Source organism: Clarias gariepinus, chromosome 19 (genome assembly GCF_024256425.1).
Source record: "Clarias gariepinus isolate MV-2021 ecotype Netherlands chromosome 19, CGAR_prim_01v2, whole genome shotgun sequence".
Lineage (NCBI taxonomy): Eukaryota > Metazoa > Chordata > Actinopteri > Siluriformes > Clariidae > Clarias > Clarias gariepinus.
The window spans coordinates 21,053,891-21,081,398 of record NC_071118.1 but is presented as its reverse complement, the minus strand read 5'-3'; the positions used below and the strand labels follow the sequence as shown (position 1 = coordinate 21,081,398).

Below are 27,508 nucleotides of genomic sequence, written 5' to 3'. Positions count from 1 at the left end.
TGTATACAACCACCTGTGAATTCTTTATTATTGTATAAACCTTAATAGAATGACAAAAATGCTTTTTTTTCCCCCAAACATTCCAATGAGACAATGACAACACTAGAATACAGAAAAGACAAAAAAAAAAAAAAAGAGTCATGAACACACTAACATATTTAAGCAACTTATTAAAAATATACCAACCATTATACATATTTTTATGGCGGTTACTAGATAAGTGTAATATTTATAACAAAAGACATCTGTCAAAATGAAAGACGTCAGTCAAAATTGCTAATATTAATCCATTAGTTAATTTTCAGTAACTGCTTTATCTTGCTCAGGGTTGTGCTTGATCCTATCACAGAACACTGAGTGTATTACCTTTAATAAAATCAAAGCGTGCAATGTGACCAGGTTTAAAGATCGAGTAAATCCTGAATAAATGGTCCCCATTAGCACTAATTTATTGCCAGACAATGCGTTTTTGAGAGAACTGTCTGAGGCTTGATGTCATTAATTGGACTTCACATACATTTATTTGATTACACTGGGCTGACCAGTAATAAACCTTACACTTTTAACAAATTCAAGTGCTAACGACTATAATTTGTTAACTAGAGAGAGTCAGATCAGGCATATAAAACCAGCCTATAAAACTAGGCCTCTGAATGCAGCGTTGGATCATTTAGATTATAAGACTGACCGATGCACCTTAAATAATTCAACCAAACCTTTACATAAGCAACTTTAATTATAACAAATGTATCTGCTATCTAATCCATACAATTCTGAGATAAACAGCACCTTGGTACAGTTATGCCTTTGCATGGAGAAAAAAATGCAAAAAGCAACAGACAAACTGAACAATGGGCCAGTGAGCATGTGGGTCTTCCATCCGACTGAAAGAAATGGTTTACAATTCAAATGAAGATGAGTCAGTGGTGTGTGTGTGTCTAGCGTTGAACATGTCGTACAAAAGCCTGGACAAGCTGTATGAATGGTTCCTGGCCCTCTTGCGTGGCCTTTGACCCCGGAGTGGTGGGTTTGGTCTGGGGAGAGGGCAGAAGTCCGCTGGCCGGAGACGAAGGTGATCCTCGTCGGAAAAACCTGTAAAGCGTTGATAACAGTGTGCTCTGCAAACACAATGAGGGGGAAAAAAAAGAAAAAACTCATCATAATTATAAAACTTATGGAACAAAATTGTATACAACTGGTTTATTATTAAATGATCTAAATGCATTTTTGGGTGTGGTGGTAGAGGTGTGCACTTGAATACAAGGCAAGCAAGAAACTTTCTTTTGGCCAAAAACGAGTCAGATATGAAGCCATTAGAACCAAGGGAACATTAATGCAGGATGTACAACGATGCTAGAATAGAAGTACCTGATGTATTTTATGCATTATAGGATTTTTTTTTTCTGATCAAAGTGGATTAAACAATTTATGATTTCCTTATATTTACCAAGTTTGTCACAGGTAAAACATTCTGCATGACTGCAGGAGCTAATGGAAATTTAAATTTAAAAAAGCAGTTCCATACACACCTCTATGAATCGCATGAATTCTGTTAGATGGAAACCTCAGAGTATACTCACCAGTTCAGAGCTGAGTTCCTGTTTGACTCTCTGTTTGTCTCGGGGCAGAACAGTTGGATCTTTTAAGCATCGCATGGCCTGCGAGATCAACACGTAGAAACAGTTCTCCATCGAAAACATCAACAAGGACCTAAAGAAGGCAAGCATTGGTTAAGCTTAAAAAAAGCTCCCCCGCTCCCCCAGAAAAAAGCGATGCATCTGTGCCCCCTTGCTTCAGTTTCTCCAGGAATTGTCCCTAGTTTCAATTATTGGAGGCACTAGCAAAACCAATAGGTTCCCTTTTGAGACTGGGTGATTAAGTAATGGTTAAACTCCTAACATCCCACAGGATGAAGCGTGGGCTAAGCTTGCATTAGCTGTGTATGGAAAGCCATGGTACAGATCATGTTCAATTTTCTCCTTACTTCATTGCTTGCGTTTCTTCAGACGACACCACCGGCTCCTTCTTTTTCTCTATCTGAGAGCGACAAAAACAAAGTTTAATGAATAAACCATTTATACCCTTTTGTGGATCATACATGTTGAATCGTATGCTAGAATGTCAAAGCTGTTTCTGTACAATACATTTTAAAAACTTACTTTTTATAATTGTATTTAATTAAAAGTTATCACATTTAAAGATTTTCCTTAAACAATTAACACATTTGGCATGACATTGGCGTGTTTTATACAGTAATAGAACTTTAACTAAAAAGGAATAAACTGTATGAATGTAAAGTATGACACACTAATTTAATACACTACCTCTCCCAGCATGCTCAGCGCCACATTGATGGTGGCCAGCAGGGTCCCAAATGACGGGGCGACATCCGAGTCAAAGGCTGGTGTCGTAAAACTCAGCACAAACAGCGTCCTGTACTCCGCAAGGTCCATAGACTAACAGACATACAAATTAAAACCAGAGTTTTATTAATTGTCTTCTGTATATATATACACACACACACACAGTGTATACACATACATACATATGCACACACACATATACAGTGGGGCAAAAAAGTCAGCCACCAATTGTGCAAGTTCGCCCACTTAAAAAGATAAGAGAGGCCTGTAATTTTCATAATGGGTATACCTCAACTGTGAGAGACAGAATAAAAATTTATCCAGAAAATCAAATTGTAGAATTTTTTAAGAACTGGTGGCTGACTTAATACTAAATACTTTTTTGCCCCACTATACATACACACACAATTATTATAACTTTTTTTTTTTTTAATGAAGCACCTAATAACATCAGGCTGTATGTCAGATATATAAAAGCTTGTTTATAGTTTTAAAATAAAATTTTTACATAATATAATTTTGCCTGGTGTGTGGTGGCCTCTTGACAATTGGGTGCTCCCGTGACCACATACACGGGCAAATCACAAATGATTTAAAATTTATTTTAATTGACTTTAGAATAGGGACATACATAATTTTCGACATTGTCCATCGGTCAACATACTTTCAAATTCCCCCCTATATATAAAAATATTTGAGGCTGAGCTGTAAGCCAAAGTCTTAAGGTCTTCATCAGAAGTGAATCTTCATTCTCAAAGGGCTGCTTTCAGGGAACCAAACGGGTAAAAGTCTGATGGAGCAAGATCAGTACTATAGGGAGAATGCTTTTGGTTTCCTCCAAACCACGTGACGCCAGCCGACCGCATCTTTTTGAACTGCTCGCTCACGCACCGTTGTGGGCGGCGTATCACACTCTGAGGACAGTGCTATCCACTCCTTTTGCTTGCGTGAGCTCAGAGACGCCCCTGATTGGCTATAGAGCCGTTATTAATGTGCGAGCACAAAGTACCTCTCACCCCTTCCCTCTGAGAGAGCTCGGCCAATCACTGTTACAGCATCACCTGGGGATCGAACCAGCGTTCTCCGAATGATAGGGCGAGCACTTTACCACTACGCCACTCGGAGGCCTCTTTGTGTTTAACCTGAGGTTTAGGCTTCAGCTCTTTAATAAGCATCTCACTGTAATGAGCACTGTTGATTGTTGAACCTTTTTTGCTGATAATGTTTCAGTTGGCTCTTGAGAATCCCACAAAATTGGAGGCATTAATTTTCCAGCTGATGATTGACTTTTTTTTTTTTTTTTTTTACTTTTTCTTGGTGTGCGATTGGGATGTTTACAATCGTCACATGTAAGAAACTTTCACCTTCTGTTAGAGTATCGGTCCAAATTTAGTTCGCAGATATCCCAACACTTCTGTTTCTGCTCTTCTGTGAGTTTTTAACGGCACCAGGTACACCCTTAGACCACCAAAAATGAATTACTGGATGCTGCTCTTCTTTTTTTAGTGCAAATCACCAGTGGGGCATCTAGCTCGCACCGCAGTTACAAATGCGGTATGAACGTGTTATGTGATCGTAACACGTTCATATTTTCATGCATAGCGCAGCCAACAGGAGTAATTTAACTGGATTGTGGATCAATTCTCGTATACAGTATATCCTAAGCCACACAAAAAACTGTTTTTCCCCCCACCTCCCATAATTTTGTTAATGTGTGTGTACCTGGTCTAACAGGATTTGGCAACAGTCTGGTGTAAAGTGCTGTAACGTCGCCAGAGTTTTGCTGAGAATCTTCAGAAGGCTGCACTGCACCGCCTGCAGCGCTTTGGACTCCGCCTCCTCTCGCTCTCCGGCGGACGGCTGCTCTTTAGACACGGGCTGGAGAGCTTGCTGTGAGCGGGACCCCTGTGGAAGAGCCTCTCCATTTTTTGCCTGTCGGTCAAGAGGAATGTTCAGAAAACTAAAGCAACTCAAGTTTGACATTTGGGTGTTTGTTTAATTGCGGGTGTCTCACCTGGAGGTAGTGGTGTAACATTTTCTTGCTGTGCAAAAGATATGTACATGTCTGACACAGGTAACAGAGATTCACCTGCGAGACACAAACATTATACGGGTGAAAAAAAGACGACTACTTTCTTGAATTCCTCGTCAACTATAGTGGCATTTACGGATGCACAGCTCCCAGTGTATACCCCAACCTTAGAGCAGCTGGAAAGCTGGATGTGGGTGTTTACCTGCACGTCTCTGAGCAGCTGTGGCAGGTGAAAGTGCCACTCTTTACAGAAGCTGGACAGCTGCAGCAGGAAACCCACTGTGTGATCAGCTTCATCCAAACATGCCAGAGACTGTACTGTACGCACTGCACTCAAACACTGAAACACACACATACACGCATACATTAATATCCTATGCAAAAATAACTTGGATTTGAAATGTAAGTATCAATAGCTTTGATATAATATAAATCAATGTACAAAACAATGTACAAGAAGACGCTTGCTTAAAATGAGACTAGAAACGGAAAGAGGAGGACTGTGATAATTTGTGGACAAATTTCTAATCAAAGTTATTAAAAACTTTAATAATATTTAATGTTAATCATTAATGAACAGAACATCACAAGGTTTTTTTTTGTCTCTCTTATACTATTTGTCGACGCTTATGATTTAAAAAAAGAAAATACATAAAAAAAATAATAATAATGCTTCAAGATAGGAATGTTTAGGATTAATCATAAATCGATTAATTGCTGTTAAAATATTACCAGACTTAAAATGTTAATGCTTGTTTAGCTCACATTTCTATCAAGTTATATATCACTGCAGGGCACCAACTTTTTTTTTAATTTTTTTTTTAAAGATTTGTTTTTATTAACATAATTACTTACAGGATGTGAACAGAATGTATAAAGGATCTACAGTTTGTTACATTACTTACATCCTAAGTACAAAGAATTAACATTTTCAAATTTTGAACAAAAAAAATAATAAAATAAATAAAATAAACAAAATCAATACTAAACAAAAACAAAAGTTACACAAACATTTCCCATCCCACCCCCACCCTCTTCCCTTGTATGGTTGTCAGTTTCTTTTCGTTTATATATCTAAGTAGTCTATACAGTTTATACATATATCCATCTATATACTCACATACTTAAATCTACAAATTATTCACATTAAATGCATCAATGAGGAGGTTACACAAGATAGAACTGCAGAGGGCTAATTTGAAGTCGATCCAGGAGGGCTCATACTGACCTGGGCAGTCAAGTCTAAAGAAGGTAAAATGTCCATGAAAGGGCCCCAGATTTCTCTAAAGGCTGCATGTTTCCCTCTCACATTATACAATATTTTTTCGGGTGTGCAGTAAGATACAAGCTCATTAATCCAATGTTTTACTAGCGGTGAATTTTCAGATTTCCAATTGATCAGAATACATTTTTTAACTGCTGTGCTCACCAATAAGATAAAGTATTTTTTGTAGTAATTCACATTAATAGAGCTTGTATCCCCCAGGATCCATAGTTTTCGGTCCTCTTCAATTTGACTTCCTATTACCCTTGATGTTAAGTCAATGACACGTTTCCATAATTCTTCCATCACTGGGCAAATCCATAGCATGTGTATAAGATCACCGTCAATCATTTTACATCTCTGACATTTGGAAGAAATGTTGCTGTCAATTTTATGTAACCTGTAAGGAGTGTAGTATGTCCTATGGAATATATTAAATTGAATTTGCCTGTGTTTTGTGGAGGTTAGTACAGTCTGTGATTGTTGCAATAGAGGACACCAATCTGCCTCCTCATAAGTACAGTCTAGGTCTTGCTCCCATTTCCCTTTTGTAGATGTTTTATCATAAATCGGTAAGTTTCCATTGATGATACCATATATAGAAGATATTACTCCTTTTGTTGATCTGTGTAAATTATTACATAGGTGGAATTCAAGAGGAGATTCTTTCGGGATATATGGGAATGTTTCTTTGGATTTCTCCTTAACCCAGTCTCTAATTTGTAAGAATTTGAAGAAACTTTCTTTGGGAAGGTTGAATTTTTCATTTAGTTGTTGGAAGTTAGCAAAAGTATCAAGGGCACCAACTTTTTGAAAGAAGAAGAAAAAAAGAAAAAAAAAAAAAAAACCAGACAATCAGAGTTTACTTTGTAAAAGACAGACAATGCTGAGTAGGCAGTGTTGCCAGATTAAATAGTTTTATGTAACTGAAAAACTTTTTATCATCATCACTGGCTGGAAAAATATGCCTTGGGATGTTTTTAGTAAAAGCCTATAATTGAGCTAAAGCATTTATTCTAATAATGATTTTATTTGGTTGGTACTGCCAAGCTATTGTTTTACACTGTGATCTGGCAACCTTGAAATACAGAGCAAGCAAACATGTACTAAAGAGAGATAGAGAGGTTGTGCATATAAATATATAATCTGTGCATGTTTTGCGCTCATGACCCGGACACACCTGCAGGATGCGTTCTTGATGAACTCCAACAAAATCGAGCGCCTCGTTGATGAAGTTGTAGCGCAGCGTCTTGAGCAGACTCTCCATCAGAGACAGACAGAGCCGATACACACCGGGCCAGGAGGGGGCGTCTACAGGCTTACGGGAGAACGCCTGAGGGAGAAGAGTGTTTCAAAAACAAGGGAACAAAGTCTACGTTTCAAACCTGCATGTCATTAACTGATAGGATTCCTTTAAACAACAAAAAAAGGTGACAAATTAAAGGTAAACCCAATAAAAAGAGGTGATTTTGGCTAGTGGTTTAATCACAACCTTAAGATGGGGATGGAGAAACAGAAAGTGGGTACCTGTGTGGCTCCATTAGCCGGGCCTTCATACACACTGAGAAGAGGGAGACAGATGCTCTGGATCACCCCGGCACCGGCTACTGCTGCTGCCCCCTACAGAACCGGAGCACAAGCACAGACTGATTCATCTCTTTATAGTAGAAAATAATACTAATGACGTTTATCTAAGAAACTCCCAGAGTGACGTTTTTCTGTTTAATCATCATAACAGCATGTGAGGGGTAAATGCAATAAAAACATTTTTCCACATTAGTCTTGATTCTGGAGTGTGTAGGGGTACCTGTGAAGTTCTAGCTAGTGTGAGCAGCAAGTGCAGAGCTGCCTCGGTGAAGTAGAGGTTGTGTTTGGAGCGCAGGCTGAGCTCGAGGGCACTGAGAACCGAGGGCAGGACGGGAAGCTTCCTCATCACCTGCAGCCACTGCTCGCCATCCTCGTCAGCCCTGCACAACTCTTTAGACAGGTGCAGGGCTAACACACACACCTTATACAGCAAAAAAAAAAAAAAAAAAAATTATAATAATAATTTTAAAACAATTTTTCAGTTTTTTTACAGATTTAAACTCCAACGGTCCCAAACACACACTTACAGAGTCTCGCTGGTCTTTCTGGAGACTGCGCGGGGCATCTGTCTCCATGCTGTCCTCCTGAATGTCACCTTTTTGGATCATGTGACGTGTGCTGTCAATCAAAGCCATAGCCTCATCCTGGACAGTCTCACATACACAGAGTAAGAGCTGAGGCAGCTGGGTAATCTCTCCTCCTGAACAAATAAACAAGAATCAGTAAACTATGTATACACACAGACTTGCTAATCCAGTTTGTAATTACGCCTATGAGAGTCACAACTTTATTTCTGACTTACCATTAAGTCCCTGAATGTGCAGAGCGGATATGAGAGCTGAGAAGAGCCTGGCTTTGGTTCTCTCCATCAGCTGCTGATCAGCCTGAAGAACGCTCTCCAACATTAGAGAGAGAGGAGGAAGGAGAGCCGGAGCTGATACCAACACACTGATGGAGAGAGCGAGAAAAAAAAAGATGAAAACCTCCATATAACAACAAGTTAAAGCGCATTCATAATATGATCAGCTGATCCATAAGATGCAGACAAGCAGATGGACCTTTTCCACTGTTTGAGGATGACGAGCAGTAAGGTGGCCATCATGGATCCCAACTGCAGACAGGTAACAGACTGGGGCATCAGTAACTGTAACAGAAACAGAAACATAAATATTGTGTCTGAAGTAGGAGGAACACGTGTGTCGCTTATTGTAGCAATTATTCAGATATCAATTTTCTGCATGTTTTAAAAATGCTGGTGCCTTGTCATCGCTTGTTGATGAGTGTGTAAGCGCATGTATAGGCGATGAACACACTACTTTGTAACTTGTTTTTATTTTTTTATTTTTGGAATGATGGTTGACTTACTGTTGCTTTAGTTCCTTCCAGGACATCCATGAAGAGCTTCAGCCTAACAGAATCTTCCTTAAGGTGCATTACATCATACTGTTCAGACACACAAACACGCACAGATATTAGATACACGACGGACACTTCTCATATAAATTGAACAAGCTAAACTGTGCGTACGCTACAGAGCTAAAGATTGTGCGTTATAAGGAAGTACTACATTAGTGTGTATTGGTCTACTAATGTTACTGATGGAGACTATGGCTAGTGCAGATTAGAAGCAAGCGCACATATATACTCAGAGGGTTACTAGAAACGAGCAGATACAGGTAAGTTTTCAAGTATAGATAGTCTGAGATGGTGAGTGCGAGATTTTGCTCTCTAACGCCTGGGAATGTGCATGTAGCGCACGCTCATATGAGCATGCCTGTAGCATGTAGTGAACCCACATGGCTAGCCGATAGTATGAGAAGGGCCCTCCAAGCTGAGATGAGCATCTGAATCTCAGGCAGTGACCTCACTCCAGCCTCCTCATCTTCACAGGCCACACACACCAGCTCCCGGACGTACTGAGACCAGAATTCATAGCGGCGCTGGGAGCTTAGGCGCTGCAGTGCGCTTTTCAGAGAGTCTTCCAGCTGACTGCTGCAAAACACACACAAAGAAAATATTATTCCGCAAAAAGGTTTCTATATTACAGTATATGAAGCTTTATGATAAATTAACAGGGATGTAAATGAATAAAATACTTTGTGTATGAACTAACTAAATTTAACATACAGATCAAGTGTGTAAATGTGTGTTTTGGAAAAAAAAAAAAAAAAAAAAAAAAAAAAAACACACCACATTGCACACTATATATGTGCATACATTTAAAGATAAATGGCATACAATTACAGGTAATAGTTTCCTCGCACCATTTAGTATGAAACTGTGTGTAGTATTATCGAACCTGACAACATAGTAGATCTCAAGGCCGATGATCTTCATTACAAAGGCGCAAGACTCCAAAATACACGGCTAAACAAAAAAGCAGCAAAGTGAGATTATACCCATGTCTGCAGGAATCACAAAAACATAGAAGATGCACAAGAGATGCACTGATAATCAATTGATTTAATGAGGTAAAGCCCAAAAGAAAATGTATGGTACAAAGCAAAACAGGTGTAATGATATACTGGTATGAAAGAACACCATTAAAAAAAAAAATAAGTGGTGTAGATATATTGTTAAAAACTGTTCTATGGGTTTTGGATTTTGTTCTATGATTCTATTGAAAAAATCATTATATAAAAAAAAAAAATCTTTATTAATAAATTTTTTTTTACTTAATAAAAATTGTTTTATACAATAATTAATATTTAATTTGATCATTTTATAAACTATATATAATATAAAAATATGAATAGATCTTTTATAAAATATTTATATAAATGTGTTCATTGTTTAATAATTCAATGTATTACTTCATTTGTTTTGTTTATTATTGTATTTATTATTTATGAATAGATATTGAATATTAAAAATAAATATTTAATAAGATATAAATTGTTACATTTTATTTACTATTTTCTAAACTAATAACTAAAATATGAAAATAATAAATATTTTATAAAATATTTATTAAAAAAAGGATTTATTATTTTATAATTGTGTATAGTTTTATTATTTTATATTGTATTGTGTATTTTATTATTTATTAGATTTTATCAAGGTTTATATACCACTTTAATAAACGTGAGCAGTCAAACAGGTGAACACCCATAAGAAGCCAATAATAAATGTATATAGACCGATCTACTGATTATGGTGTTATAGGCAAATATGTTATACTACAAATATTTTTAATGTACACGTTAAATTTTACCTCTGTGGTCTCTGATGGTGGGGGAAGCGTCCCAAAAAGCGGTGCTGTCAAATTGTCCCAGAACTTCGTCCTAAGGGCAAAAAAAAATAATAAAAATAAATAAATAAATAAATAAAAATAAATAAATACCAGTTTAAGATTAATTAGGCAAACTGTACACCAGTGCAAACCATGACTGCTACAAAATCTACCTTTTTGTCAGTAGGTTCACTGCAGAAAAAAACATGTTGAATCTACCGACAGTGTTGTGTGCCATAAGGACGAGGCATACGCTTACTGTCCTTAGGGGAAAATGAACTAGAACAGAAGGAAAATGTGTGGTGCGTGTGTGTGTGTGTGTACCTGCTACGTAGTACAGACAGCGCGCTCTCTCTGCGGTCCTGCCACAGTGCATGTAGGAAGGCGAGCGCTGCTCGCTGCAGCAGTGGAGGACACCATGACTGGCTCTGCACATCTGAGTCCAGCAGCTCCAGAACCACAGACAGGCAGCTCCACTTACCCAGAGAGAACTCCTGAGCGACAGACAATTACTCAGATACCAGTACACACAACTGTTTAAGCTTTACCCACTATAAACTTGTTAAATTCATGGCATTCAGGACAAGACCGATGGTCTCCACCTGCCATCTGAGGAAGTCACATCTTCGTTATTTTTTGTTACGGAACTGGATTACATACACCTCACTATGTGAGGGTTTGTTGCCCAAATAACACGTGCCAGTAAACAGTGTTGAAAAATAAGCAAGAAAGTCAAATCGATGTCGAGCACTAATCATTCGTGGCTGAATTCTGACCTTTGTCCCCTCGTTGCCCTCCTTGGTTTCAAGGTTGAGGAACAGCTCAATGAGACCCGGCTGTGTCTCCACGGCAACAGTGAGAAACTCCAAGATGGTGACTTTGACGCGCAGGTCTACCGTTTTGCTCTGCATGTGACGAAGAAATGCATCCCTGATAGCTGCTGCATCGCTGCCCAAACAAGCGTACACGGACATGGGTGCAACCTGCACACAAACACACACACTCAATCAATAAGATTTTTCTGTCCTGTTAATAAATAAATAAAACTATTCAATCCGACTCACATTTAAAATGTCCACATTAATCATAATATATAAAATGAATACCGCACCATGTTCTATAACCAATTATAAACCTAATCTGTGTGTGTTTCTAACAGGGTTTAGATCGGATTTTACCGAGGCAAGTCTCTTTAGCAGCTGAACAGCAAGTCTCGGCAGGGCGGGATCGTGTTTGTGGTAAATGTACTTGGCCAAAACTGCTATCAGGTTGTTGCCATGGCCACCTGTGAGAGAAAACAATACACAAAAATAAATTTTACAGATGAAAATATGTCAATGTGGCATGTGATTCAGATAGGATACATCTGGTGACTAAAGTTGGCGCCCCGAGTTCTGCACTGGAACTGAGGTTAATGTAGCAAACGAGCATGTGTGTGTTTTCTCACCATGCTGTGTGAGTGCCTGCTCCAGAGGAGAAACGGTGTCCGAATGTGGTTTGAGTCGGATGACGTTGTTGGTGACTGAGAAGGCCAACTTTACGGTCTGAATCAACACCTGACCAGGACCTTCACAACTCCCACTGCTGAGAGAGAAACAGAGAGAGAAAGAGAAACAAACTGAGTCCTATAGTTTAAAATACACCAGTATGTCTGTAAAAAAAAAAAAAAAAAACTTAAAATGTCCTTCAAAAAGGAATTAGGAATTTAAATTTCAAATCAGATCCTTAAAAAATTCCCATCATTAACATTTTTAAATATTATAAAAATATGTCACAGCATACATGATACGTCAAAAAAAGTTGGCTAAACTTGATTACACATCAGATTAATCTAGCCATAGTGGACCAGGCCACTAATCTTAGATCCGCACTGAGAAACACAAACACACACACTTGCACACACAGAATCACACACCCCTACCTGCTGGGCTGAGCCGCTAGCACTGTGTTGATGGTGTCGACTCCCACACCCATGATGTTCACCACAGCCTGGCCTGCTTCAGTGTTTGCCAGACTGTAGATACATAAAGACTGCAGGCTGGGAGTGCTGCAGGGGTCAGAGGTCACAAATGCACACATTGAGATTGATGCAGCTTTATAAGACGACAAATGATACTTTTACAAAGAGAACAAACAATTCATCAATGGACATATAGGTAATGGACATATGGGTTGCCATACCTGCCCTGTGACTCCCCTTCAGGACTTAGATTAAGGATTGCATGGACCAACTCCAGAATTAAACAACCTAATTCACACATAAAGAACAATGTCGGACATCAACCAAGAAAAAAAAAAAAAAAAAGTTCACATATGGACTGATGTCTGTTTTAACATGATTATTTATGGGACAGATGCATAGATCATGACTTCTGATATATACGCTGACAAGAGTAAGTGTATATATAGATTTAGATTCTATAAGCAGTTAGTGAAATCAGAGCATGAAGTGTGTGTGTGTGTGTGTGTAGATCTCACCAATTTTCTCCCGGACCCCGTGTGTGTTATAGCGCCACTTGTGATAAGTAGGCAGCATCTCCTTCAGGACCAAAAGCACGCAGGGAATGAGGCCTCTGCTCTGAGTACTGCCCACCTGACCCTAAAGACAAAAAATAATGTTTTTTTTTTTTACACAGTGCATTCAACAGACTGTTAATTAATCTACTTACATTTTGAATCAACAATCAAATCAGCATTAATCAATATGCCATATGAGTGTTCCATTAATGTTTAACCTAAGCAAACCTTCTTTTAAGCCATTACATGCTAGACCTACAGAAAAAGGTCATAATTCTAAGATTATTGCAAGCAAAGATAAAGGTAGTCCCCGACTTACGAACGAGTTCCATTACAGGATTTGTTCTCAAATCAGACAAAACAAGTCTTATACGCCTTTGCCATCAATATATAATGTAAAGCATAACTATCAATCAACTTGACTAAATCCCTGGCCCCTTTCCCAACACTGCCATAATGTGGTCAAAAACCATAACTGTGCCTGAGGAATCGCATGTAAAATGTGGAACTGTAAACTCCAATTTTTCTTCAAATTTTCGTTGAAAAATTTTCAAAATTAGAATTATTCACACCATCAGACTTTACAGGACAACCATTTTTTTTTTAAATCATCGTGCTTCCGGACTGATTCATTAAAACCGATGAGGCCGACTCATTTGTCCACCACTCCTACACGCACAATATACCAGACATTAGACATTTTATAAATTTACTTACACACTGAAAATATTGTATATAATTGTAAATATTGGTATCTGGTGCACTGTAGGGTCTATTTTTTGTACAATACACGTAAGCTACTTCCGTAATTTGTCCGCATGTACGAATGTTTGTAGAACCGCGGTCCGTTCGTATCTGCAGAAATTCATAACTCAAATGTTCCAAAATCGGGGACTACCTGTATTCTCTGATATGTAGCAGAATAATCTTTGTGTTTTGACGTATCGGAGTATGTGTTACCTTGACAAGCGTGGTAACCAGTCTCAAAAAGGCAATGGTCACTGCATACTCTCCTCGCGGCTGCTCTATCAGCACCAGCAGGTTCCCGTAGTTTCCTGCCTTCATGCCTTCAGCACTGTCAGACCGATACAAGAGAAAAAGCAAGAAAAAAATTGCCATGATGAGCACAGACTATGGGTTTATTACTTACTTAAATTGAATAGAGACCATACTTTTTTACAAATAACCCGATCATGTCCAGAAAAAAAAAAAAAGAATAGTAATGAAACTTTCAGTTTAACAAGTAAATAGTGCTGGCGTTCACCTGATGGCCTGTGCCATGTTTGTTAGCGGAGTGGATGCGAAGGGCAGAAAGCCAGTGTGCTGCAGACTGGACCAAACCTACACAAGTACAGCAGAATTAGAAAAGACCGTGCTGTTAATATCAATGTTTCGGAATAGCTTTTAGGCAGCACCTACCTTCGCAGGTTGTTGTGCGGCGAGCACGATGAGGCAGTTAACACAAGAAGCGATGACGTCCACCGGCGGGTTTATAACAGACGTCAGTCTAAAGAACAATGATAATTCAATTAACCATCAGTTTACAACTTATTGTAAATGCACACTTAAATGAAGACTTGAAGAACATTTATTCGAGTGCCTTCACCTCTGTAGCAGCATGTAGATGCGTGAAGTGAGGGGCAGCAAGCAGTCAGAGACAGTCCAGTCGGTGCTGATGATCTTATGTACAAGGTCCAAAATCGGCTTTACTCGCTCGCAGTGCGCCAACACGTCTATAACAGGCAAGGGTTCAGTATTTAATTAAGTCATCAGTTCCTGATTCGACCACTAGGTGTCATTGTCACAAATAAAACAGGCAGCTTCTGATTAACCCTTATCATTAATAAGACTTAACAGAAAGAAAGCAAATGCATGAGTCACACAATTTACAGTATTTATGAAGTATAAAGCTAAAATACTGATTAAAAGTATAAATAAAAAGCAAAGCTTGAAAAGTATACATGTAAAATAGTTCACAAATTCACTATATACCCAACAGAAATGCATCTAAGACAAAAATACAGATTAAGTGGTAAAAAACAAACAAAAACAAATAAATAAATAAACAATACCTTAAATTACACGCTAATTATGCGCCTCTTCCTTACGTCAAGTAACAACAAGCATATTTTATCCAAAAAGGTTTCATGTTGAAATGAGTGCTGTAATAACCCTGTTGTGTTGCACAATGAGTGTGATCAATGTTGTGTGTGTGTGTGTGTGTGTGTGTGAGAACACTCGGGGTATATTTACCAGCAGTAGAGACAACATGCAGCAGCATCTCAATCTCACAGGTGAAGAGGGTCCAGGAAGAATAAGAATAATCCCAGCGCACCATGTAGCTCTGCTCGCTTGAAGAAACCTGCCCGTAACATCCCTGAGGCATCCGCAAATTGGTTTGACCAGTACCTGTGTGTGTGTGTGTGAGGGAGGGAGAGAGAAAAAGGGAGAGAGACATTTATATCAAATTTTTTGTCTAGGGTCTGTCTCCTTAAAAAATAAAGGGGAAATTTGCACATACATGTAGTCACAAAGTTACAATTTACCCTTTTCTTTAAAACTAATCTTAACTAGGAGAAGAACTAACAGTAAAGATGCACAGATTGGTCAGTTTATAGCTTAATTCTGTCCTCAGAAGTCGTCTTGCTAAATAAAAGTAAGTTTGAAAGCTGGCTTATGCTGTAATATTTCGCAGTTTGGGAGAAAATGTAAAAGTTATTTAATAGACCACATTTCATTGTAAACACATTTAAATTTTTCATTACATTAGACAGAAGGGATGGGGAGGGTATTACCGATACACGATATCATGATACCTAGGTACCGATTCGATTAAAATTGTGATTCTATAAGTTTCATGATCTTATGAACATTACGAACATCCCGATTTGATACTACATTTTTAAACCTTTAAAAAAGTTTAGTAATTAATTAAATGTAGCCCATTCCTTAGAACCCTAGAGGTTTTCTCGCTTAAAAACCAAGTGCAGCAAACAATGCAAACTAACTTCAAATACAAGAGTTTAAAATTTTACTTTAAAGCAAAAAAAAGGCAAATTCACACGATTTTGATCTGGTGAGACTGGTATAAGGGTGTGTAATGAGTGGGTTTGAGACACAATTTGATCACAGAGTTTGAAGAAAAGGCAGATCGGAGGCTTTTAACGTGCACGATTTTTGATGATGCCTTGCCATAAAATGTGTTTTATGCATCATTGAAAAGCTTCAGCGCTCAAGGCCAGTCTAAAGCTGATTATGAGTCGTGATTCATAACTGAATGGATTTTTTCCCCACCTCATTTCTATTTGGTAAGTTACAAAAACATGTGCATGCTATCAATTATGGTTCTTTTTCGTATGCATGTTTTTTTTTTTTTTTTTTTTTACCCGGAATTATAATTGATCAAGGAAATTGCAAACAGTGCATCTATAATTATATCAAACTGCATGTGGCCTTCAAACACTCTCACTGACCCAGAGGGTAAAGAAGTTTAGCTGTCTGTCTCCTCCACAGTGTCTCGTCCTCTCTGGACAGCACATCGTTGGGTTTGTGTTTGTACACCTCTGTGTATAAGGACATTTTATCCAGAATCATGTACACCTGAGTAAGAGAGTGCAACATTAGTCATTTGTGTGTAATATTTAATAATAATATTAAGCAATATCGAAAAACAAAGAGCCTTAAGCTCTGTGTGTGTGTGCACGCGTGTGTGCATCTTTATACCTTCTTGGCGGTAGATTTATCAGACAGCAGTGCTGTGAGTATCTGCAGCAAAGGCCCAGTCTTATAAGGGAAAACTGTAAATGCTGAGTCCAAGATCACCGCCAAGCCCGCATTGGGTTTCTATAGATTACACACACAAGGATGAAAGGTCAAAGATCAAACAGATCTAGAGTGACATTTTGACACGTTGTTTATTCATTGCATGTTTGTGATACTTACTGACTCCCAGAAGAGCTCGGCTAGACTCGGGGCAGCGAGGACCTCACAGGCGACACTGATCAGGTGCTGGGACGCACGTAGAAATGAAGACAAATGAGTGGACAGGGAGGACAAAAAGGATTTACATAAACTAAAGCATTAGAATAACTGCAAACAAAATGCTGACTGATGCTATAAGGAAGGTGAAAGATTCTTAAAGAGGATCATGACTAGTGACGAGACATGGATTTATCACTACGAGCCTGAGTAAACGGCAGAGTATGGACCGGAAACATCCTCATGAGCAATAAAAAGATCAAAAGTAAACCATCAGCTGTAAAAGCGATGCTTACAGTTTTCTCAAGGACCAGTACTGGAACATTACCAGGAAAAAGGTTTGTTTTGAGGTGCTAAGGCATCCTCACTATAATCCTGATCTTGCTCTATCACACTTTCACCTGTTTGGTCCCCTAATGCATCCGCACAAGAACGAAGAGGTGAAGACAGAGATGCGCTCGTGGCACAGAGCTCAGCCAAAAAAACATTTTTAATGAGGGAATATGAAATCTTGTTGACATATTGAGTTTATTAAAATTAATTCTAGAGCCTGCTGCGGATCATTTTTTACTTATCCTCACACACACAAGATGGAATACCTGGAACCAGTGGGCACAGAGATTTTCGTTTCATTTTTGGTGCACAAGTTCCATGGACGTCGATACATTCGTGCCTTCAATGTGGTTTACAACAGGATGTATATATACAGTAAATGAACTAAAAGATCAAAAGACAATTAAGGTCCTCTGACAGTGAAATGAAACATCTTTGAATGAAATGTACCTGCTGACTGCCCAGAGTGTCCTCTTCAAACGACGTGACCACAAATGAAAGGAGACCGTAGATACACATGCGTGCAGTACTGGCAGTGCACTAGAGGACAAGACCAGATCAAGAGAGATCAAAATGGCGGAAAAAAAAAAGATTATTTCTTCAACATTACATGCGTCAGTATGATGCATAAGTTGAACAACAAAAGACTAAATTATAGTGATTATGCCATTTCATCCATTCGGTCTGGTTAAAATATTTGTGTCTGCGATTCCTACATTGTTTCCCGTGCTGCCGAAGGCCCGCAGCATGTCCGTGAGATATTCGAACACCCCGAGCTGCAACGTCGCCTGTCCGAGTCGTTTGATGATTGGTCCGGCATCAATTGGTTGCAGTGTGTGTCTAAGAAGGACCCAGGCCAGCAGAACAGGGCCGTGGTGAGGGATGTCACCGAACGTCAGTAACATCTGATCCATCTCCTGAAGAGAGAGAGGTTAAAGTTCTGAATGGGTTTGTACGAAATCCCACAACCAGAAGAACATGAAAACGAACCAAACACTTTGCCCTCGGGAAACATCATCTCTAATCTTATTAACTTATCTTGACAATTTCTAAAATGAGAAAAATGTTATCTAATGAATTCGCTGCATTAACCTGTTTGTGGGAAAACAAACATTTGAACACTGCAATGTTAAGATTTTCACACCAGTATGGTTACTGGTAATGAGAGTGCTCCTGGTATCCAGTCTCTAAAAGCTAGGCTAGAGAAGCTGATATAATCTCGTTTGCTCGTGGTCTGTTGGAAAAGGTTACGGTCGGTCAATTTGCAATGTCTAAAGAAGTAGGCAGGTATTGACAAATGTACAGACTCTCTCCCTCAAAGCAAGCCTGGCTTGGGAAAGTATCTGTAATGTCATATGCAATTTCATCATTGTGTAACAATCTTGAACAACAGGTACATTCAGGCGCATAGTGTTTAATGTCTATGCTTAACACAGTCTTCACTGATCAATTCTTTTGTGCCTGATAGAGGATAATGGCATAGTGACAATTATGTGAATCACCAGAGACCACAAGAACAGTATTATCATGTTACTAAGGTTCTGATTTGATTCGTATTATGATTACAAGTGTTATGTTACAATTCTAAACATAACTAGTGAGTAATTTGCTCGTTCCACACATGATGCTGTTTTGCCTGTCAATGTGTGAATAGTTTAATAAGCACCATCTGTTGGGTAATAGAGGAACTGCAACCTTTTAAACCAAATAAAAATCGATTTCAGTGTCAGTGTGGTATAAATTGCAACATAAATGAATCGCTATACATATCTGAATTATTTCTCTTTCCCTCCATCTCTAGTGACAATATGGTAACAACTAAAAAAATTAAAATTAAAACTATGCAGAGGTGTAAAATTATGAAGGACAACTATTACATTACAGATCAAAAATGTTAAAAATCACCAAAATATTGACACCACAATGCTTTTCATTACTTAGCAACAATACATTTTAATTTGTTTAATATTTGCCTTTAAAAATACTGAAAAGATTTAATATAGAAACAACAACTTATTGGAATCAGCATGGAAAATTAAAATTAAGTCAATGCTTTCTGATCAATCATATTTGTGACTTTAAGAGTGCTGTGGTGAGCTTACAATGACATGTAAAATATAAACGCAAATGACGTTGACATTTAACAGTTAATCCTAGTTAAAGTTACCCATATTACACGTTAAAGTTTATTTATCAATCTAAATCTGTGCAGCAATTAGCTGTGGTGTGAAATGTTCTGTCTTGCCTTATTGATGTCGCGTGTGTTACTGAGTTGGTGCTGCTCCGTTCGGTCTTCCAGAGCACATTTTTGCAGGAAGTCGATGTCCATGCCCTCGACCAGGATCAGACAGCTAAAATATCTATAAAAGTTAAGCAGAAAGAAGAAATGAGTGCATGATCAGAAACACTTTATTTCCATTTATTTGTTAAAAATAATAATTAATTATTCCACACACTAAGCACACTAAATGTTTGTTCTAATATACAATAACTATCATCAAATATGCTTTTTCTAACCCGATTCGGTCCACTAGTGCATCCATGCTCTTGTCCACCAGATGTCTGTTTGTTTGGCGTTGTCCGAAACCTTGCTCCTTGAACAGCCGAGTAAAGGTCAAAAGGTCACTAGGTGGCATCTCGAAGTAGGCGTAGTAGAGAAACAAAACTTCCAACAGCAAAGCCTGCTCCCTTAGACACTGAGAGAACCACCGAGACACCTGTCTCTCCGTCTACAAAGAAATAAACAGAAGTAAAATAATTGAAGGGGCAACAGAGAGAGAGAGAAAAAAAAAGAGAAAATATGGCAGAGATTAAGAAAGACCATAATCTTTCAACATGCACCTAGAAATCACCAAAAATATAACTTTACAAGGGCCTAACAGAGAGCCTTGAGGAACACCATGAACAACCTGAACAATCTGCGGAAGTGCCCTAACCTGAACAATCTGCGGAAGTGCACATTAGGGCACTTCCGCAGATTGTTCAGGTTGTTCATGGTGTTCCTCAAGGCTCTCTGTATATATAATATATATTGATATCGAATTATTGTCCAGCTCTATTAACTACATATTAATAATAATAACATGGCGGCACGGTGGTGTAGTGGTTAGCACTGTCCCCTTGCGCCTCCAGGGTCCGGGTTCGATTCCCAGCCAGGCTTAATTTCCGGCTCTGTGTGCATGGAGTTCGCATGTTCTGCCCGTGCTTGGTGGGTTTCCTCCGGGTACTCCGGTTTTCTCCCACATTCCAAAGACATGTAGGTAAGGTTAATTGACGTTCCCAAATTGCCGATAGTGTGTGAATGGGTGTGTGTGAGTGTGTGTGTATGTGTGCCCTGCGATGGATTGGCACCCTGTCCAGGGTGTACCCTCCCTTATACCCTAAGTCTCCTGGAATAGGCTCCAGGTCCCCTCGACCCTGAATACAGGATAAAGCGGTCTAGAAGATGAGTGAGTGAGAGTAACAATATCATACAGAGAAGCCCAAAAATGTATACACACTTCAACAGTCATCTATGTACTTTTTTAAAACTCAAATTGAATTATGGCAGCAATGTATAGTATTATGTTGTCTCTAAAGATGTAAGTAGTTGCACCATCGTTAATAAAAAAATGTTAGCGGATATAAGATAAATTAAGGGTGTCCACCAAATACAGTTGGACAGAAATATTTTATTTTTTAAAAAGTGATAAAATTGTTCTTTAAACAAGTATTTAATATACCTCACTCTTACTCGTCTATACTGTATACAGAGTCGTAAGGGGGCCTGGGGCACATAAGCACTACAGACAATTTGTGAACAATTAGCCTAACTTTCTTGTCTATGTAGTGTGGGAGGAAGCCAGAATACCTGGAGGGAACCCACCAAGCCCGGGGGGAACATCCAAATTTCATGCACAAAGAGGCGAACATCGAACCCAGACCCTGGAGGTGCAAGGCAACAGTGCTAACCAGTAAGCCTGTACTTAATACATTTATATTTAATTACAGTGAGATCAATGAAAAGCTAGCCAGAGAAAGACAGAGAGAAATGCGCCCTTCACAAAGCTAATAATAAGACCACCTCAATACTGAGCTTTTCGTCACATTTTTAATGAACACAGAGCCCACAAATTTGGCGGTTATCCGTCAGCACTTTTACTCTGACGAGTCCAGCCTTCTACAAACAGAGTAGGTGTGGGGTTTAACACAACAGTGTTGACATCACAACAATGTGACGCGTACCGCATGCATGAGAAATACCACACATACCAATAGCTTTCAAAACAACAAGCACAGATGAACTTGAGTGCCACTGCTCACAGAACATGCGCTTAATTGAGTTACCTTTAACTTCCAGCATTGTCTGAAAATGCCTTGTATTTCAGACCTCTGGCAACCTAACTGATCACAGACAAAGCTGAACTCTAGGAAACCAGGAAGCAGGGTTTGTCTGGAAAAGGTTTAATCTTACTACGTCTCTTAATGCCAAAATGAGCCCAGGGACATCTCTCGCATTGTGAAATCATGTATTGTGATCCAAAAATAAAGACCTGGCACTGCTGCTCAGTCTCAATCGCAGCTGACCTTGCAGTTTATTGTTCTCGATGCAACACTGTTTTAGCAGTAAGTGCAGCGGGTATGTCTGAGATACTGTATACAGTCCTGTAAAAAGGTACTCGCCCCCTTCCTGAGTTTTTTTTTTGGCATATTTGACAGAAGTAAATGATTCAGATCATCAAACAAATTTTAATATTACATAAAGATAACTCAAGCAAGTAAAAAATGCAGCTTTTAAATTATTTCATTTAGAAAACTGTGCAAAGCCGCCTTGCCCCTTGTGAAAAAAAGTGAGAGACAGAGAGACTCACCATGAGGTTTCCATGTGTTTCCCATGTTGGAGCTTCTGCACTGAAAAGAGCCTCAAACCGCTGTTGGTAGTTTGACACGAGATCTTTCTCCAGCTTGTTCACACAGGCAGCATACTCCGCCTGAACAAACACAGACAAACAGGAGAGCGAATCAGGACCAAAATACTGTACACAAAACCTCTATTTATCATGTCAGACTATTTAGCTCAATGTTGACATTGCCAAAAATTAAAGAACAGAATGAGAGACAAAAATATAATCATTAAAATATATGAACAGTCAGAATGGCATTGTTTGTAAACCTTGACCAATATAATTTTTTTTTTTAATTAAACAGGAAAATACCAGTGCCATGATGTAGGCTAATCATACTAATCTTACGAGTCACACACAATGTGTCGACCACTGTCTTGACCACTGTCTTAAGGATGTCTACTATTGGACCACCAGGACTGCTACAGGGGTGATTCCACATCCCTTGTTTTTTTCCTTTTTTGCATGATTTAAAAATCAGAGAGAATAAATGAGACAGATGACTCTATACACTCTTACCCTATAAGGATGCCTCTCATCCTGGAAGTAGGTGAGGAGGAGGAGGACACAGCGCAAGAGACAAACTCTCTCTTCATAATAGTAGTCTGCTATCTGCAGAACAAACACACAGATTACAGACAATATATACAATTAGGCATGGGCAGAAAGAGAAAAGCATTGATAAGAAAATAGAAAGATAATCAGATTAGAAAACACAAACAGGAAATTGATAATATGCATGGGGAAAAAAACAGATGAGATGTGAAAATAAAATAAAAAACAAAAGACAGACGCATATCAATAGACACACAGATTGGAAAATAGACAGGTGGACAAGCAGACAGAATGACCGACCACCGAAACACGGAAATACCGAGACACACGAGCAGGAAAACGGACATATCGAGACACATGGGCAGAAAAATGGACAATAATAAACAAAAGCAGAGAAATAAATGTGACCTTGAGCAGTAGAGCCTGGCTCTGTCTTTCGTCTTGCAGCACGGTCTTTAGTGAATTTCGGGTTCCTCTGTAGTCTTCCTGCAGGTAGCACTGCAGAATCTGTACACTCTGCTGCTCATCCAGACCCTGATACACACACACACAGTCACTTAAAATGTGGGATCAGATCTAGATATGTAGACCTCCGCAGCAAAAGCAGAAGTTCTACATTATGTACTATTGATTCAGGGTGCCAATATTTTTATGTCATGGCGGTGTAAAGGTGTATTCAATAGGTTAATAAGTTAAGAGGTTTGGTGATTACCAGAAGTTTGCTGATGCGGAGTCCGAACTCTTTAAGAGACTGAGGAACTTCTTTATCTGCCTTTAACTTTTCTGCTGATGTAGAGCTGCACACAAACATCCCGCACATTTACCAGAGTACTACACACAACATATTAATCGTCTGTAAGAAATCATTTTCAAAAGCAAACAATAATATAACATATATTCAAAAATAAGGCTCGATATTATTTTAAGTAAAAATTAAAGGAAAATTGCAGCAGTTCCACTTCATTTAACTCGAGTTGAATTCATTTGTTCTGTAAATAAAAATAAACACAAAGCAATAGGGCTGTGCAATTAATTACAATCGCAAAAAAATCGCATTTTAGGCACATGCAATTTCTAAAACGCATAAGGCTGCAATTTTATCTATTAATTAATTTAGATTTTTATTCAGAATGCGCATTATTTTAATATGGTAGCCAATCAGAGCTGACGCAGCGCACCGGGGAATTACAGCTAAGCTGTGAAAAGAAGCTTTAGCATCATGGGGACTTTGTGAAGAGCAACAAGTGTCTATCACCACAGACAATGGAACTTTTTTGGTTTTTATTTACGTTATTATTTTTTTCATGTTGTCTGTTTTTAAGACAATTTATTACAGTTTTTTTATCAAGCAGTTAGTACTACTGTGTACATTATGTTATTAACCAGAGTTGAGGTTAGTAAATCTTAATTTTAAAATCTTAAGATAGTAAAATCTTAATATTTTATGTTTGTTTTAAAGACAATTTTACTACAGTTGTGTTTATTAAACTTAATACTATGTTATTTCATTGTAAAATGTTGTTATGCACTTCTTGTGCACTGAATACATTTAGAATGTATGTATGTAGCTTGTTTGAAAAAGCAAAAACAGTTGCCAAAATCGCAATCGCAATATTTGTTTAAAAAATCGCAATATGATTATTTTGTCCATATTGCACAGCCCTACAAAGCAACATAAAAAGGATCTGCATCTTATTAATTTTTTTTGCTACTCAAAACTAAAAAATAAAGCATGACAATGGCATGATCTTAAGGTAAAAAATATAAATGTTAGCCGAAGTGTTTTATTCCTCTTATACCACATTAATTCTAACACCCAGCACTACTGCATCACTCCCTGTTCTGCATGTGATATCCTATTAGCTTGTCACCATGGAACACCATTTATTATCTGCCACCTGGACAAGCTGTATTTTACGGTTCTTCTGTAACCCGGAACTTTGGATTGTGCAAAACAACACAATATGCTTATGAGAGTAAAACCTTTTTTTCCCTCTATATGATCCTCTGCTACACTAATGCACTTATTCCAGTGTTTCACCCGTGCTTGGATACCATCAAGGTGGAAAGTTCTCTCATTATACCAAATACTGGCCTCCTGTGGATTCCTTTAATGGCCCAAACATGTGGAAATGGCTTGGAGCGAGGTCAGGCCTGCACAGGGGATGTGGAAATAACTCCGGTAACGTGCAAGTGTGGTCTGTGTACAGTACCAACAGACAAACACATTTCTCCTGCAAGTTGGTGACAAGTTATTCGTCGATTTTCAGGGATCAGGCGTTCCACATACTGAATGTTGACATAGTGGGCTCTGTCTCACCTTGGCCAGGATAATCATTCACGAACGTACAGCCTCCTTTAAAAAGTTTACCCCATTCAGACATTGTACTATAGCTAAGAGTCTTATCATTGTACTGTGTGCAATGTCTTCTGTAAATGTCAGTCTTTGTTCAAAAGAAATTTCATCACGAGTCCAGGTTTGACTTGAACGCTCCTCACAGAACTAAGGAAAGGTTGGGAATCTATTCCAGAATAAAGCTTTACCTGGGTGGTTTGTAGTACGCCAGGCCCTGCAGCAACCTGTCTCCACATCGCTCTAACTCCGCTTGGATCTGGGACTGTGACAAGGAAAGGATAAAACAATAATTATGAGGGAAAGTAAAATCCAAGCACAGTTTGATTTGGTGACTTTTCCGTTCTAAGCCACTCAATTCAGCTCATCAGTTTAGCCATATAATAATTACTCAGTGACAAGCTGGTGGATGTCGGTCACACTGATGCAACAACAACAATAAACAGAAGGAAAAAATATTCAATGATCACAAATATTTTGCTTTTATTACACCCCCCCCACCCCACCCCCCACACACACACACACACAAAAAAAAGCGAACGCTTCTCTTAATGGTTTCCCAGTGACTTTAAATGTCATATTAATGAGAAACCCCACACAAGGAGTAGAGAGAAGGCAAATTTTGGATGCAGAGATCCACAATGCAATGCAGCAGAGACTTGACTCAGTAAGTTATTAATATATAAGATGATGCACATTGTGAAGCAGATGAAGAGTCAAGACCAGTTCAGGGAAGGACGCATTAGACGTTTTTAAGGAAGGCTGGTCTGGGAAATCAGTTTTAAAAGCTGGGAAGATGTGGGGGAATTGGTAACGTCATGTTATTTGTAACGTTACGTTATTGTGTTAACCAATATACTGTACTGGATTCCAACCATTGTTAAACAACAAAGAAAAAGAAAAAGAAGCTGTTGGTTGTACTGGCATGAAGCTAAAGCTGATCTAGTTGCGTAGAGGTTAGAGAGATGACAGGCAAAAAACTACAGCGCCGCTGCATCAGTCTCTTTAGGTAACAATGAATTCCACTCTCGCAACTATCAGCGGGCATTCAAACGGCATCGTGGGTAAAAAAGAAACCCATAGACCAGAGTAAAAACAAACTGAGTGAGTTGAAAGACAAAAACGAAAATAAAATAAATCAGCATGACTGATGATCATATAATGATTATAAAGATTCCCACATAAGACATCGTAGGTGGATTTTGCCTTTAACAATCAGCATAAAAATTAGAGAAACTTTCTGAATGATTAATAGATATTTCCTAACCGGTTCCCGGAGCGCAGATCTCCCCAGCAGGATGGTCCATAACTCTCGACTGCTTCTAAAATGAGAAATAATTTTTTAAAAAAAAGCTTTAATATTAGTGTTTAAAGCCTATGAAAGTGATACACAATTAATATACAGTCAACGAAACACCCAGTCATTAAAAGTACAGTGAAAGTTTTAAATAAGTGTATAAGCAGCTACTTTAACTGAACACTTTTAAGAAGGTAGATTTTAGCATCAAATCCAATAACACATGTTTGGCTCTGTCACCATAATTAAACTTAATAATGTCCATAAAAGCGAGGTTAGTTTCATATACAAATATTTCAAATTCAATACTGATATCAAAACAGCTGCCACAACCACACACAGATTATAATATCAGGTATTAATAAATTCCACGTCAAATATTTGTCTTTTATGAAGCTTCATATAATGAATTATAACGCTTCATTCAGTATTTAGCGACCTTTCTAACATGTTCATTGTTAGCTTAGTTTTCACCGGCTCGATCTCAAATAACTCAATGATTCCTACATCTGTGCACTACGTAGCGCGCAAAACCATTACGCTTTACAACCCTGCGTAGTGCCCTAGAGGTCCGTGTCATCATTTGGGACCTAGCCACCACGTTCCCTCCACATTGTGGACCCACACTTTCTAAGCCTAGCTCCGAGTATGACCTATGACGGTTTCATGACTCGACAGAGCGGTATTGCTATTACTATAAATCCGTAAGTAAAGACAGGCCACAGAGAAACGTTCAGAATATTACAGTCGGGAATATATTCAAGTTTATTTTACCTGATACAAATCTCCGAGTCCGCCATCTTTACCGCGACAAAGTGACCAATCAAAAACGTGCTTTTCTGTGACGTCATGGTATTGACTCTATTTCCGGATATCTACATATACTGTACATACATTTATACGTAGAATTTGTATTATTAATTTTATTAAAAATAAATAATATCATTAATGTTTTATAGTACGTGATACAATACTAGCAACCTAAATAACTAATAACTTAATTGTCAGTCCTCAACCTAAATCCATATCTAAGCGTTTTTTTCCACCCGTAATCTTTCTTACAAACAACTGATAATAATTTATTGGTATACCTTACACAATAAAATCTAAATTA

General features: G+C 38.4%; 1 protein-coding gene across 2 annotated transcripts; it reads right to left on the bottom strand.

The window, feature by feature from the left end:
- On the bottom strand, window positions 1-27,237 carry nup188 (nucleoporin 188). Of its 2 annotated transcripts, none has more exons than XM_053479054.1 (43): window positions 27,169-27,237; window positions 26,365-26,419; window positions 25,289-25,362; window positions 23,457-23,541; window positions 23,153-23,278; window positions 22,709-22,801; window positions 22,157-22,276; window positions 19,824-20,035; window positions 19,552-19,666; window positions 18,023-18,223; window positions 17,757-17,846; window positions 16,938-17,003; window positions 16,719-16,838; window positions 16,469-16,595; window positions 15,249-15,404; window positions 14,602-14,728; window positions 14,415-14,502; window positions 14,260-14,336; window positions 13,956-14,070; window positions 12,957-13,077; window positions 12,660-12,726; window positions 12,400-12,525; window positions 11,926-12,062; window positions 11,657-11,763; window positions 11,255-11,461; window positions 10,803-10,972; window positions 10,461-10,530; window positions 9,546-9,613; window positions 9,043-9,238; window positions 8,612-8,689; window positions 8,305-8,390; window positions 8,049-8,194; window positions 7,774-7,946; window positions 7,467-7,667; window positions 7,187-7,279; window positions 6,840-6,992; window positions 4,598-4,735; window positions 4,378-4,452; window positions 4,086-4,295; window positions 2,325-2,456; window positions 1,985-2,037; window positions 1,581-1,710; window positions 1-1,118 (listed from the first exon to the last, which is right to left on the bottom strand). In XM_053479054.1, the coding sequence occupies exons 1-43, from the start codon at window positions 27,192-27,194 to the stop codon at window positions 939-941; spliced, it is 5,190 nt and encodes a 1,729-aa protein (XP_053335029.1). In that variant the 5' UTR covers window positions 27,195-27,237; the 3' UTR covers window positions 1-938. The 2 variants fall into 2 exon arrangements, with proteins under 2 accessions (XP_053335029.1, XP_053335031.1); XM_053479056.1 differs by having other exon boundaries at window positions 11,926-12,059.
- Between the last annotated feature and the right edge of the window lie 271 nt (window positions 27,238-27,508).

What these genes read in the sequence shown, in the direction of transcription:
- nup188 (XM_053479054.1), bottom strand. Translation starts at nt 27,194, where the DNA reads ATGGCGGACTCGGAGATTTGTATCAG. An exon ending in CACCATCAGAGACCACAGAG is followed by an intron (nt 9,614 to 10,460) that starts GTAAAATTTAAC and finishes TTTTTTGTTTAG; the next exon opens with CCGTGTATTTTGGAGTCTTG. An exon ending in AGGAACTCAGCTCTGAACTG is followed by an intron (nt 1,119 to 1,580) that starts GTGAGTATACTC and finishes TTGTGTTTGCAG; the next exon opens with AGCACACTGTTATCAACGCT.